The sequence below is a fragment of the Coregonus clupeaformis genome, chromosome 10 (assembly GCF_020615455.1).
Source record: "Coregonus clupeaformis isolate EN_2021a chromosome 10, ASM2061545v1, whole genome shotgun sequence".
NCBI lineage: Eukaryota > Metazoa > Chordata > Actinopteri > Salmoniformes > Salmonidae > Coregonus > Coregonus clupeaformis.
The window spans coordinates 24142018-24155281 of record NC_059201.1 but is presented as its reverse complement, the minus strand read 5'-3'; the positions used below and the strand labels follow the sequence as shown (position 1 = coordinate 24155281).

The 13264-nt window shown below is 47.6% G+C and overlaps 1 protein-coding gene across 5 annotated transcripts in view; it reads right to left on the bottom strand.

Moving 5' to 3' along the window:
* Positions 1-13264, bottom strand: part of LOC121575377 (eukaryotic translation initiation factor 4 gamma 3-like) — an 80945-nt gene that overhangs the window by 35617 nt on the left and 32064 nt on the right. Inside the window, exons 8-18 of one of the 5 annotated variants that reach the window (XM_045222896.1) lie at positions 11670-11849; positions 11444-11555; positions 11099-11202; positions 9957-10091; positions 6597-6783; positions 5648-6409; positions 5266-5354; positions 2066-2339; positions 1813-1937; positions 590-745; positions 26-187 (exon numbers count right to left, since the gene is read on the bottom strand). In XM_045222896.1, coding sequence (XP_045078831.1) covers positions 26-187; positions 590-745; positions 1813-1937; positions 2066-2339; positions 5266-5354; positions 5648-6409; positions 6597-6783; positions 9957-10091; positions 11099-11202; positions 11444-11555; positions 11670-11849 — 2286 coding nt within the window. Of the gene's footprint in view, positions 1-25; positions 191-589; positions 746-1812; positions 1938-2065; positions 2340-5265; positions 5355-5647; positions 6410-6596; positions 6784-9956; positions 10092-11098; positions 11203-11443; positions 11556-11669; positions 11850-13264 lie in introns of all 5 variants that reach the window. The other 4 variants (XM_045222898.1, XM_045222899.1, XM_045222900.1 and 1 more) reach the window with 4 other exon arrangements.

Below are 13264 nucleotides of genomic sequence, written 5' to 3'. Positions count from 1 at the left end.
TGATGAAAGGTTGGGCTCATCCTACCTGTGTTGTAATGACCTCAGGGTCGTCTGATGGCCCTGCCCTCTTCATGCCAGGTTTCCAGGCGTTCTCGGCCTTCTTCAGCTGCACCTCGTCGTTCGCCGACACGTTCAGGATAATCTTCCTGGGCGGGGGCCGCCGGGCACCACCCCCCATGTTCATCATCTGCTGGAGGACAGAGAAGAGAGAACAACACGTCACTTCTGCAGCTCACCACCAACAAAACACACCTCGCCAAGACTCCTCAGATAAGGGCTTGGGTTGTGTGCTCATATTCAGTTTACGACTTTCCTTGAATGAGTAAGACTTTGGGAAATGACTTCTCTAGCAAACCAACAAGAGATTCAAATCATTCCCCATGATTCATTTATCTCACTATGATCCCAGCCCAGCGATGTTGTTTGTTACTATACCAGAAGACTGTGGGAAATGAAACTCACAAGGTAATATTCTGTGAGTGCGTGTGAGAGAGAGAGAGACAGAAAGATGAGAAACACAAAGACAAGAGACATTATTTGAGAGAGAGAGAGCAGTGTTTCTGTTGGTGTCAGGAGGGGTAGTAATTACGTGAGCCTGGGATTGAGCGTGTGCGTGACTCACTGCAGTGCCGCCGCGTCCTCCACTCAGCTGCCTGCCAAAATCAGCAAAGGCCGGTGTGAAGTCAGGGCCTCGAGAGATCACCCTGGATTCCACAGCCCGGGTTGGCAGCTTGTTTTGGTTTATCTGCAGAGACACACAGGGAGCGAGATGGTGAACTGACAGACCAGCAGGGGGAGCAGTGATTCTCTAACACTGTGGGCCTAGCCATAGGGGAAAGAAGTGGCTGTATAATCAAAATCAAATAATGTTTTATTGTCACATACCCCGGATAGGTGCAATAATCAATATAATAATATAATAATCAATATGGTGAAAGCGCCATATTGCTTATACCCATCAACTCCTTTCAGATCTACATGAAGTGCCTGAGGTAGGGGTTGGGAGTTGTTTCTGGCCTACCACTGGGGAGAAAGAGACTGGCCAGACCCCCCTCCCTTAGGTCTATCCCACTGGTGTTCACTGAGCGGTGGTGGATTCTCAATAACAGTCCTAGATCACCACCAACTTTGTATGTTGTTTTGTGTTTCAGCTATGCTTTTGATAAATTATGTTTAAACACATTTTGTGACTGGCAAAGTGAGTGAAGTCAGAACCAGATGTGGAAGGAGAACTAAGGGGAACATTGTGGGGGAAGGGAAGGGGGAGAACAACTACAGCTCTCTCAGCTGTCCTTGACTTCCCTTAGTACTCTCCACTAGTGAACATTTTCTCAGGGAGAATAATATGACTCCTGGGACTGTACATCAATCGTTGCCAGTCTTATTGCTCCTTTTCTGGGGCTGAATTATCAACACTGCCAAGTGTGACATAATAGCAATGTGATTTTAATCAAAACAGGATGTCTATGGGCTAGCCACTATAGGCTCCAACAGTATGGAGCCTATGTGGAGAAGAGGGAGATTAATTTACCAGAAGCCTATCATTTCATTAATGACTATTAGACTGAATACCTGAAAAAACCTACACATCTGGTCTTATGTTTACTATAGGGATCACATAAGGCTACTCACACTATTTGTTCTATAGAAATACATAATCCCTTTTCAAAAGCAACTTGCTTTGCTAACATCTTACACTATCCATTTATAGTCCAGAATATTTACTGAACCACTGTGGGGTTTAGGGCCTTGCTCACAGCTAACTAATTCTGTCCACTAGGTTGAAGCTCTGATCAGACCACTCACACACACCTTGTCCAGAACCACGTCACTGATCTGAGGCAGCCCGTCTGGCTTCTGTGTACAGGCAGCCATAAACTGGAAGCCTAGCAGGAAGTCCCGGTTGTACTGACGCTTCCCGTTGGTCTCCGCCAGATCTGAGGAAACAACAAGAGGTGAAGAAAACAGCCCTGCTCATCTCATACTGTGCAAAGGTTGTATGACTTGATTGTGAAAACGAAGTGAAAAACACTAATGAAACTGAGGCTAATAACTGCCCTCCTACCTTCCTGGAAGAGGTCTGGGGGTGCTCCTATAGAGCCCTCCTTGTCCCCAGGGGTGGCCCCACTGTCACTGCTCTCCGTCTCTGAGGTGTGCCCTGCCCCGTTCCTCATGGGCTCCAGCTCAGCCTCCCAGTTTTCCTCTGGGGCAGGGGGCTTCTCCTCTGCCTCCATGGCTGGAGGCGCTGCTGAGGGTGGGGGTGGGGTGCTGCTACTACGGGGCCTGACGGGCTGCAGGGCCTGGTCTCCAGCAGCCTCCTCCACAGGCTTGATCTCATCCTGGGGGAGGGAGCGGAGGGAGAGGGGGTGAGATAGAGGGATAGAGCGGACTTCAAACATGGGGCTTGGAACACTGATCATGATGGATAACTCCTTTCCGACGTCCTCTTGACTTTTCATTGTAATCAGAGGGCTAATATCAATCAACACTATGCATGCCAGTCTCTCTTGGCTAAGAGTTGAGGAAAGACTGACTGCATTGCTTCTGTTTTTTTATAAGAAACATTAATGTGTTGGAAATTCCAAATTGTTTGCATAGTCAACTGAAACACAGCACTGACACACACACACACACACACACACACACTTAGCCCACCAGTCATGCCACCAGGGGTCTTTTCACAGTCCCCAGGTCCAGAACAAATTCAAGGAAATGTACAGTATTATACAGAGCCATGATTGAATGGAACTCCCATCTCATATAGCACAAGTGAACAGTAAACCTGGTTTAAAAAAACAAATAAAGCAATACCTCACGGCACAACGCCTCTCTCCCATGTGGCCTACTTTTTGCGTGCATGTATTGACATGTATGTGTAACTGATAGATGCACACCAGAGTATGTGTGCGGAGCGGAGCTGGAGCGTGCCCAATTTGACTGGAGCGCGTTTTCCCAATTTCGCTCCAGTAGCGCTCACTTCACGAGCTCAGGGCATGCCCGGTCCAGCATGCATTTGTAGGCTACTTGTGTTAGCCCCTTGCTTTAGCTAGTGTCATGTAGTTCGCTAAATATTTTCATAAAGAAACTGATAAGACACAGGTTCAAAATCAAGATGACTTACAAAGATGAGGAGGATCAAGAGCAAGAGAGGGAGTGTGGTGATGTAGTGTCCACAACTAAGGAATGAGGTGGGTAGCTAGCTAAGTGTGTCATTGTAGCAAAGTACACTGCTCAAAAAAATAAAGGGAACACTAAAATAACACATCCTAGATCTGAATGAATGAAATAATCTTATTAAATACTTTTTTTTTTACATAGTTGAATGTGCTGAAAATAAAATCACACAAAAATAATCAATGGAAATCAAAATGTATCAACCCATGGAGGTCTGGATTTGGAGTCACCCTCAAAATGAAAGTGGAAAACCACACTACAGGCTGATCCAACTTTGATGTAATGTCCTTAAAACAAGTCAAAATGAGGCTCAGTAGTGTGTGTGGCCTCCACGTGCCTGTATGACCTCCCTACAACGCCTGGGCATGCTCCTGATGAGGTGGCAGATGGTCTCCTGAGGCATCTCCTCCCAGACCTGGACTAAAGCATCCACCAACTCCTGGACAGTCTGTGGTGCAACGTGGCGTTGGTGGATGGAGCGAGACATGATGTCCCAGATGTGCTCAATTGGATTCATGTCTGGGGAACGGGCGGGCCAGTCCATAGCATCAATGCCTTCCTCTTGCAGGAACTGCTGACACACTCCAGCCACATGAGGTCTAGCATTGTCTTGCATTAGGAGGAACCCAGGGCCAACCGCACCAGCATATGGTCTCACAAGGGGTCTGAGGATCTCATCTCGGTACCTAATGGCAGTCAGGCTACCTCTGGTGAGCACATGGAGGGCTGTGCGGCCCCCCAAAGAAATGCCACCCCACACCATGACTGACCCACCGCCAAACCGGTCATGCTGGAGGACGTGGCAGGCAGCAGAACGTTCTCCACGGCGTCTCCAGACTCTGTCACGTCTGTCACGTGCTCAGTGTGAACCTGCTTTCATCTGTGAAGAGCACAGGGCGCCAGTGGCGAATTTGCCAATCTTGGTGTTCTCTGGCAAATGCCAAATGTCCTGCACGGTGTTGGGCTGTAAGCACAAACTCCACCTGTGGACGTCGGGCCCTCATACCACCCTCATGGAGTCTGTTTCTGACCGTTTAAGCAGACACAGGCACATTTGTGGCCTGCTGGAGGTCATTTTGCAGGGCTCTGGCAGTGCTCCTCCTGCTCCTCCTTGCACAATGGCGGAGGTAGCAGTCCTGCTGCTGGGTTGTTGCCCTCCTACGGCCTCCTCCACGTCTCCTGATGTATTGGCCTGTCTCCTGGTAGCGCCTCCATGCTCTGGACACTACGCTGACAGACACAGCAAACCTTCTTGCCACAGCTCGCATTGATGTGCCATCCTGGATGAGCTGCACTACCTGAGCCACTTGTGTGGGTTGTAGACTCCGTCTCATGCTACCACTAGAGTGAAAGCACCGCCAGCATTCAAAAGTGACCAAAACATCAGCCAGGAAGCATAGGAACTGAGAAGTGGTCTGTGGTCACCACTTGCAAAACCAGTCCTTTATTGGGGGTGTCTTGCTAATTGCCTATAATTTCCACCTGTTGTCTATTCCATTTGCACAACAGCATGTGAAATTTATTGTCAATCAGTGTTGCTTCCTAAGTGGACAGTTTGATTTCACAGAAGTGTAATTGACTTGGAGTTACATTGTGTTGTTTAAGTGTCCCCTTTATTTTTTTGAGCAGTGTATTTAAAAATCAGATAACTTAAAAGTTTTGTTCTATTATCTATACAATAGGCGATCATTGATTTTGGCCCAATAGGGCTGACATATTACCTCTTTCAATGAGAGGCTGGAAAGGACGTGGAGCGTCAGAGCGTTGTGCAAGCACCGCTCCGTGAGTGACGAGCGGGATTTCCAACCGCTGAACTCCGCTCACATACTCTGATGCACACGCACACACTACATATTCATGTTTTTAAATGTATGTAAATTAACTTTTGTCTGTAGTCTTTTTAGTTATATGTCAGACCCCAGTAAGACTAGCTGTCGCCATTGGCGTCGGCTGATGGGGATCCTAATAAAAATCTGACGATAACAACACTTCAAGTCATTAAAGTCTGTGTTCCACTGCCGCACATGTGGAAACATTTTCCATTTGAATTCCCCCCCCCCCGCAGAGTGAATAGGAAGCCTCATTGCTTACCTCAGTCTCCCTCTGTGGTGCATCTCCAACAGGACTCCCTTCATTTGGTTTCTTCCAGGTCTTTGGTGTAGCAGGAGCAGTCTGACATACTGCAGAGAAAACAACAGCAAATACATTTTGAAGTCAGCTATAGGCTAACGATTTACCACAAATCAATGACTAGAGACTTTTACAAGCAGAAAAGTGGCCTTCTCCCCAGCATAACCATAAAATCCAGCTGTTAGTGTAAGCACTGTGCTGTTCTCAGCAGTCAGCATTGAGTTCAGTCTGGCTGATCCAAGTCTTGTCCATCAGCAACCTTTAACTGTTGATTTATGGTATACACACAGGCATCCATGTGACATCCACACTGTCATATCTGTACCCATGGCTATGCACATACCTGTAGTGGGACTCTTTCTGGAAAGGGCTTGTAGCTGTGGTTCAGGCTTGCTGTCTGGTGTGATGAGTGCCTCTGTCCCTGCTTTGAGAAGGACGTCTTTAGTGTCCGAGGGCTTGCTGGGCTCCGCTGTGGCCTGCACTAGTGGCGGAAGGCCAGGGGGAGGCGCTGGAACCACAGGGCAGGAGGTCAGAGTGACTGGCACTACAGCGATTGGTGCGATAGGGTCTGTGACAGCAGGGGGCATCTCTGCCCTCACCTCACTGGGCACAGCCTCACTGCAGTCTTCTCTGGAGGCCAGGGCTGAAGCCTGGGGCTGGGTTGGGGAAAGGGAGGGAGCTAGGGGGTAGGGCTCCTGGGCCTGGGTGTTCATCTCAGCCCCAGTGTCAGCATGGCCATTCAAAGCCTTAGGGGTTAGGGCTGGGGAAGCAGCCAGGGTGCATTGGGCTTCTGGAAGAAGTTCCTCTGTGTTTGGGGTCTGGGACTGAGTCGTGGGTGGCATGGGCTTGGGGTCCGCTGCAGAGGAGGAAGGGGGAGCAGCGGGCTCCACTGCAGAGGGCTGCTCAATGGGGCCAGCTACAGGAAGAGGGGCCGGGAAGGGGGAAACCACCACTGGGGTTGGGGAGGGAAGCTCTGGATCCAAGTGGGGAGAGGGAGCAGTTACAGGTGCACTGGCCTCTCGCCTTTCCATTGAAGGTTCTGATTGTCCAAGCCCGGGAGAGGAAGACTTCTGGACAAGCGACTCCAATTTTGACTTATCATCTACTGGAAAAGAGAACAGATAACATTGTAATTAAACACAAAAGAAAATACAATTCTTTGTGCCAATCTCTTTATTGAGTCAACGTTCAGGTTCTAAAAAGCTTTTTATTCCTCAGTCCGCTGCTCTCAAAGCAGGGATGTATTCTGCCTGGAGGGTGGAGGGGTGAGGGCCGGGGGTAGAGGGTCAGACCTGGCCCTGGCTTGCTGGCTGCAGCCCCAGGCGTGAGCTGCTGCTGTGGCTGCTGCTGATGGGAGGGCTCCAGGCTGTAGGCTGAGTGGGCCTGGCCCTGGCCCTGCTCCGGAGTCTGGCTGCCGCCCGGCTGCTGCTGCGATTTGAGGTAGAAAATGTGAGGATAATGAGGGTGCGTCCATAAAAACTAGCAACACAGACAGACAAATAAGCACAAACGAGCACAAAAATAGAATTAAGCGGAAACAAGGAGACCAGTGGGTATGGTTAGATACATTAGCCAAGGAAAAGACGGAGGAAGACAAGAAAGGAGAAAGCAGGCAAAAGCGGAGCAAAGGAGAAGATGAAGAAGCAAAAAATAAAGAGTGCAAGAGTAGGGGAGGTGGAGAGTGAATGACAGGGAAATGGAGGCACACAAGGTTAAACAAAGCAAAAGAAGGGAGCGTAAAAAGAAACAACAAAAGACAGAAAGAGAGGAGAGACAATGTTAATGTCCAAGGAGAGGACAGGGAGGAAGTGTCACAATAAAAGCTTTCCCTCCACAGAATCCAGAACAAGAACTGTAATTTAAGATGATTGCCTATTTCTATACACGGGTTGGTTGTTTAACAAAACTGATGCGTGCGCAACTATGGGGCAATACAGACAGGGTTGGCTTAGATTGTTGACAACATGTAAACTATAATTCGTCTCCAATGTTTATTGAAAATATAAATACATTTGCACAATGAGCACTTGTCGTCTCAAATACATCGTTACAGTTGTTGGTTGGCTAGCTAGCCAATTTGAGCCATATTAGCATAGACAGTCAAAACACCTCAAAACAAGTCATGGTATCAAGAACAAGATAAAACTAGCTGAAACAAGCCACCTACAGTGAAGGAAAAAAGTATTTGATCCCCTGCTGATTTTGTACATTTGCCCACTGACAAAGAAATGATCAGTCTATAATTTTAATGGTAGGTTTATTTGAACAGTGAGAGACAGAATAACAACAAAAAAATCCAGAAAAACGCATGTCAAAAATGTTATAAATTGATTTGCATTTTAATGAGGGAAATAAGTATTTGACCCCCTCTCAATCAGAAAGATTTATGGCTCCCAGGTGTCTTTTATACAGGTAACGAGCTGAGATTAGGAGCACACTCTTAAAGGGAGTGCTCCTAATCTCAGCTTGTTACCTGTATAAAAGACACCTGTCCACAGAAGCAATCAATCAATCAGATTCCAAACTCTCCACCATGGCCAAGACCAAAGAGCTCTCCAAGGATGTCAGGGACAATATTGTAGACCTACACAAGGCTGGAATGGGCTACAAGACCATCGCCAAGCAGCTTGGTGAGAAGGTGACAACAGTTGGTGCGATTATTCGCAAATGGAAGAAACACAAAATAACTGTCAATCTCCCTCGGCCTGGGGCTCCATGCAAGATCTCACCTTGTGGAGTTGCAATGATCATGAGAACAGTGAGGAATCAGCCCAGAACTACACGGGAGGATCTTGTCAATGATCTCAAGGCAGCTGGGACCATAGTCACCAAGAAAACAATTGGTAACACACTACGCCGTGAAGGACTGAAATCCTGCAGCGCCCGCAAGGTCCCCCTGCTCAAGAAAGCACATATACAGGCCCGTCTGAAGTTTGCCAATGAACATCTGAATGATTCAGAGGAGAACTGGGTGAAAGTGTTGTGGTCAAATGAGACCAAAATCGAGCTCTTTGGCATCAACTCAACTCGCCGTGTTTGGAGGAGGAGGTATGCTGCCTATGACCCCAAGAACACCATCCCCACCGTCAAACATGGAGGTGGAAACATTATGATTTGGGGGTGTTTTTCTGCTAAGGGGACAGGACAACTTCACCGCATCAAAGGGACGATGGACGGGGCCATGTACCGTCAAATCTTGGGTGAGAACCTCCTTCCCTCAGCCAGGGCATTGAAAATGGGTCGTGGATGGCAATTCCAGCATGACAATGACCCAAAACACACGGCCAAGGCAACAAAGGAGTGGCTCAAGAAGAAGCACATTAAGGTCCTGGAGTGGCCTAGCCAGTCTCCAGACCTTAATCCCATAGAAAATCTGTGGAGGGAGCTGAAGGTTCGAGTTGCCAAACGTCAGCCTCGAAACCTTAATGACTTGGAGAAGATCTGCAAAGAGGAGTGGGACAAAATCCCTCCTGAGATGTGTGCAAACCTGGTGGCCAACTACAAGAAACGTCTGACCTCTGTGATTGCCAACAAGGGTTTTGCCACCAAGTACTAAGTAATGTTTTGCAGAGGGGTCAAATACTTATTTCACTCATTAAAATGCAAATCAATTTATAACATTTTTGACATGCGTTTTTCAGGAATTTTGTTTTGTTCTTCTGTCTCTCACTGTTCAAATAAACCAACCATTAAAATTATAGATTGATCATGTCTTTGTCAGTGGGCAAACGTACAAAATCAGCAGGGGATCAAATACTGTTTTCCCTCACTGTACAACTCCCCACATGGCAGCTTCTTGTCATTGTTGCTAGCTATCTGACCATCCAGAATCACAACACAAGGATTTCTGCCCCATTAAAGCGTGAGCATAGTTTGTGACGTTGTCAGCTAACCAGTCTATTAAAATGTTCTCAGCACATATATGACTCATTTTGTTTGAATCAATGAATAAGTATAGAATCTTATTCTGGATTCTTCATGGAGGGACAGAAACCAGAAACTACATGTTCCACAACAACATTTACTGCACAAGTGAGGGAGGAGATACAGTGATACATGCAGGTAGGTATATATATATATATATATATATATATATATATATATATATATGTGTGTGTGTGTGTGTGTGTGTGTGTGTGTGTAAGCCATATATCGGTGTGTCCAAGATTAATATGATAACTCATTTACTATGAACAATGAAATAGTGTTTAGGTCACCTTTGTAAAATAGCCAAGGTTTTCTGTTACTCAAATTGGATAGCAAAGGTTATGAAGGTGAGGCCAGGTAAGGCCAGGTGAGTGTGTTTGGGCCCAGTTGCAGAGCAATGGGTGGGGGGCAGGGAGTCAGGGACAGTGGCTGAAGTCTGAGTGGCTGGCTGTGTCTAACGCAGCATGGCAGAGGATGGATTACAAACACAGAAAATGTGCTGTGCCTGGTCTGGTGCATGGCTCTGTCTGTCGTAGTGCCAAAGCCCTGGTGGCTTAATCGCCTGCTCCCTCCCAACACCAAGCAGTCTGCCCTGGGCAGACATGGGTGACAGGCTAACAGCTCAGTTCAGTGGGCCAGTGGCACGCCATGGCAACCTGTGTGTGTGAGAGAGAGAGAGAAAATAAGCCTAAGAGCAGGCAGCATGAGAGTAGATGAGTCATTACCTGTGGTGGGGTGGGGGTGGAGGAGGGTCGTCCGACAGGGGGGGTTGGATTTCTGCTCCCTGTGCCCCCTGCCATGATCTCCTCTGTGATGTCCCTGCCGCCCTGGTTGGGGTCCCGGATACGGATCTGGGAGGACAATGACACGAAAAGAGCGGCATCTCACTAAAGCGCCAGAGTCTCAGAGCAACCCTTCCTCAGCCATTCAAAACAGTGAGTGTGCTGTGTAGTGCGTACAGGAGTGCATCTGTGACCAAAAGTTTCAGACATTCTTATTCATCTTCTGCAAATGTAGAGAGAAAAAGTTTAACACTATTTCAGCAAAGGCACTTGAAAGGTTTCTGGCAAGATAATATATTTTCATGTGGGTCTTCACAAGTGTGTCATAAGAGATTAAATTGACAATTATGAATTGTCAAACTGTATATTGTAATTGACAGAGGCAGGGAAATGGAGCGACAAAAAGTGACTTTTTCAAATCCTCCTACAGTCGCATGCAGGTAAGACGTTTTGATTTCTATATAGTACCAGAAAGAGCAGATTCTGAGGTTTCAACAACACTTACCTTTGCAAAATAAGTCTCAAATTTGAAGAGATTACCTCCATTTCAAAATATAAAGGATAAACGCTGTTCCATGAGCTTCACGAGTGAGCATGCGGCAGCAGATAGCCTACAGTAACAAACTAATAAATGCTATTGTGTTCTTTGAAATACCCAAGACCTTCATAAACACAACCAAAATATTATTTTGTTCCGATAGCATATATGAAATCTATTTATTAGACTGTTAGAATGTTGCAGTCAAAATGACTGCTAATAGGCTCAAAGTGGGGTCCCTCGAGGCCTGGCTTCTCTAGTGTTATACAGCCAGATTAAGGCCTGGCATACATTTCAAACCAACCCTCCTTCCACACACAGAAACACTCTCCTGGCAGCCTTGATCCAAATCAACCCATGTCATCCCTCATATACTTTCCTTCTTTTATAATGTAACTCAAAAGGGCTGATGTATCCAGAAATGTCTCATCAGAAATATCAGGGATCATTTCTCATATCCTCTCACAGTATGCATGTGGAAACAGACAAGCTGGTGCGTCACTGAGCAGATGGCCTATGCTAGACGGCAGCATGCTGAGATACTCACTGGTTTCTTCTCACGCTTGGCTGGTGGAGGTTGCTGCGGTGTAGGCACTATGATGGGGGGTGGGGGGTACACCTGCTGTCCTGGATAGTATTGAGGTCCGGGAGCTGTGTCAGGGAGGAGGAAGAAGAAAAGGGTAAGCAGAGTACAGTGTGTGTGTGTGTGTGTGTGTGTTTTTGTAGCTGAGGAACAAACTGTGACTTGAAGGGGTCTGTACTAAAATATAATTTTACTAGAAAGGGCTAACAGAGAGTCACAGTTAACAGCTAACAGAGTCTATCTGTGTGCTTTGTGGAGGGAGACACAGCCATTACTGGTGGGGTGTTTGTGTGCTTGGCTGAGACTCACCGTACTGAGCAGGGTACTCCCCCGGGCCAGGGCCAGGATAGAAGGTGCCAGACCCCGGTGGCTGCACTGAAAACTGCTGGGGCGGCCCCACATAGGGCGTACTGTGGCGATACTGCAGAGAGACAAATGGAGGGGATAGAATAGAACAAAGGGTTACAAGCAGTGTGGGGCAATAGGAGAGGAATGCCTGCTGGAGAGTAGCAGCAGCCTAGTCAGTCAGTCTCACCTGTGGGATGTAGTACTGGGCAGCCTGTGGGGAGGGGAAGGGCATGGGGGCCATCATCATCATGGTGGGCTGGTTGGGGGAGTACACCGCCGCTGTGGGGTTCTGAGAGCCAGGCCGCATAGAGTGAGCGTTGGTGGGGATGGTTGGCCGCGCTGTCTGCATCTGAGCCCTCTGGAAAAACTGAGACACACACACACAGAGAGACAAAGATAATAAATGAGAGAGAAGTTAGTCCCAGAGAAGCAAGAGAGGATCCACAACTGTCCTAACCGCAGACTCATCTCTTCATGCCTGTCCTGTGTGGTCTCATTTCAGCTTTGGGGACGCAGGGGCTCAGAGAGAGAAGCCACTAAGGCCTTAGGGACAGACGGCATCATCTCAGAGGACCAGGTGGATGGCACTTCCACTCCATCACTCTCTGTTCTGGTCTACAGAGAGACACTCTCAAACAGTCAGAGCACATCTTTCCCCAGGCAGCATTAACAAACCCATAGCACACCCATAGGACTCCTTGACCCCACCAGCTGGGTTCACTCAGCCCTCTCATCAGAGAGAGATGGAGGTTGTGAAAGGTCTCAGAACACAGCGGTCTACCAGCCGCCTCTGCCTCCCAACTTGCTGTGCTGTTACAACAGGGCTTTGAGAGCACTGTGCCATGCTGCCAGAGTCCACCAGCGCACAGCAACACCTGTACCTACTTATCTATCTCCGCAGCCACACATGCTGACTCTATATGCAACCAAATGGCCTTTACAATGCAGTGTCCACAACGTTCACATTTGTATAGTGCTCTAAGATAAATTGTTACTGTTTATACTATAGCTAATTTATACATACCTGGGGTTACAGTGTAATATAGTTCTGTGTATAGGTTGTGTTTACGATTTGGAGACAGCTCTTCTTCACACGTCAAAACACAAAATTATGAAAATGTTCTCATGACTGCAGAAGTTATGCTGATTGCAGAAGACTAAATATCACAATCAATGGGATGCTCAGTGCTTCCAGGCTCTTTTGGGGGAACTCATAACATTTTACGCAGCAATCAATGTACTCGGGGAAAGATGAAAGACTCCAAACAGCTGTGGCCGACATCCTAACGACTAGAGCTCAAGTTCACCACATAGTTGACTCAGGTTCCAATAATTCTTCAGAGACCAGGCACCCTGAAGTGTACACAACCTTTCTTTAAATCAGGTTCCTTTCATAAAAATAAAAACTTTGACCGAGGGTCCCATATGGCGGCGCACAATTGGCCAAGCATCGTCCGGGTTAGGCCGGGGGGGCTTTACTTGGCTCATCGCGCTCTAGCGACTCCTTGTGGCGGGCCGGGCGCCTGCAGGCTGACTTCGGTTGTCAGTTAAACGGTGTTTCCTCCGACACATTGGTGCGGCTGGCTTCTGGGTTAAGCGGGCAGGTGTTAAGAAGCGCGGTTTGGCGGGTCATGTTTCGGAGGATGCATGAATCAACCGTCGCCTCTCCCGAGTCCGTTGGGGAGTTGCAGCGATGAGACAAGATCGTAATCACAAAATTGCAGAGAAAAAAGGGGGTAAAAATTACACACAAAAAAGGAAGAGTTAACAGTTCTAATATTC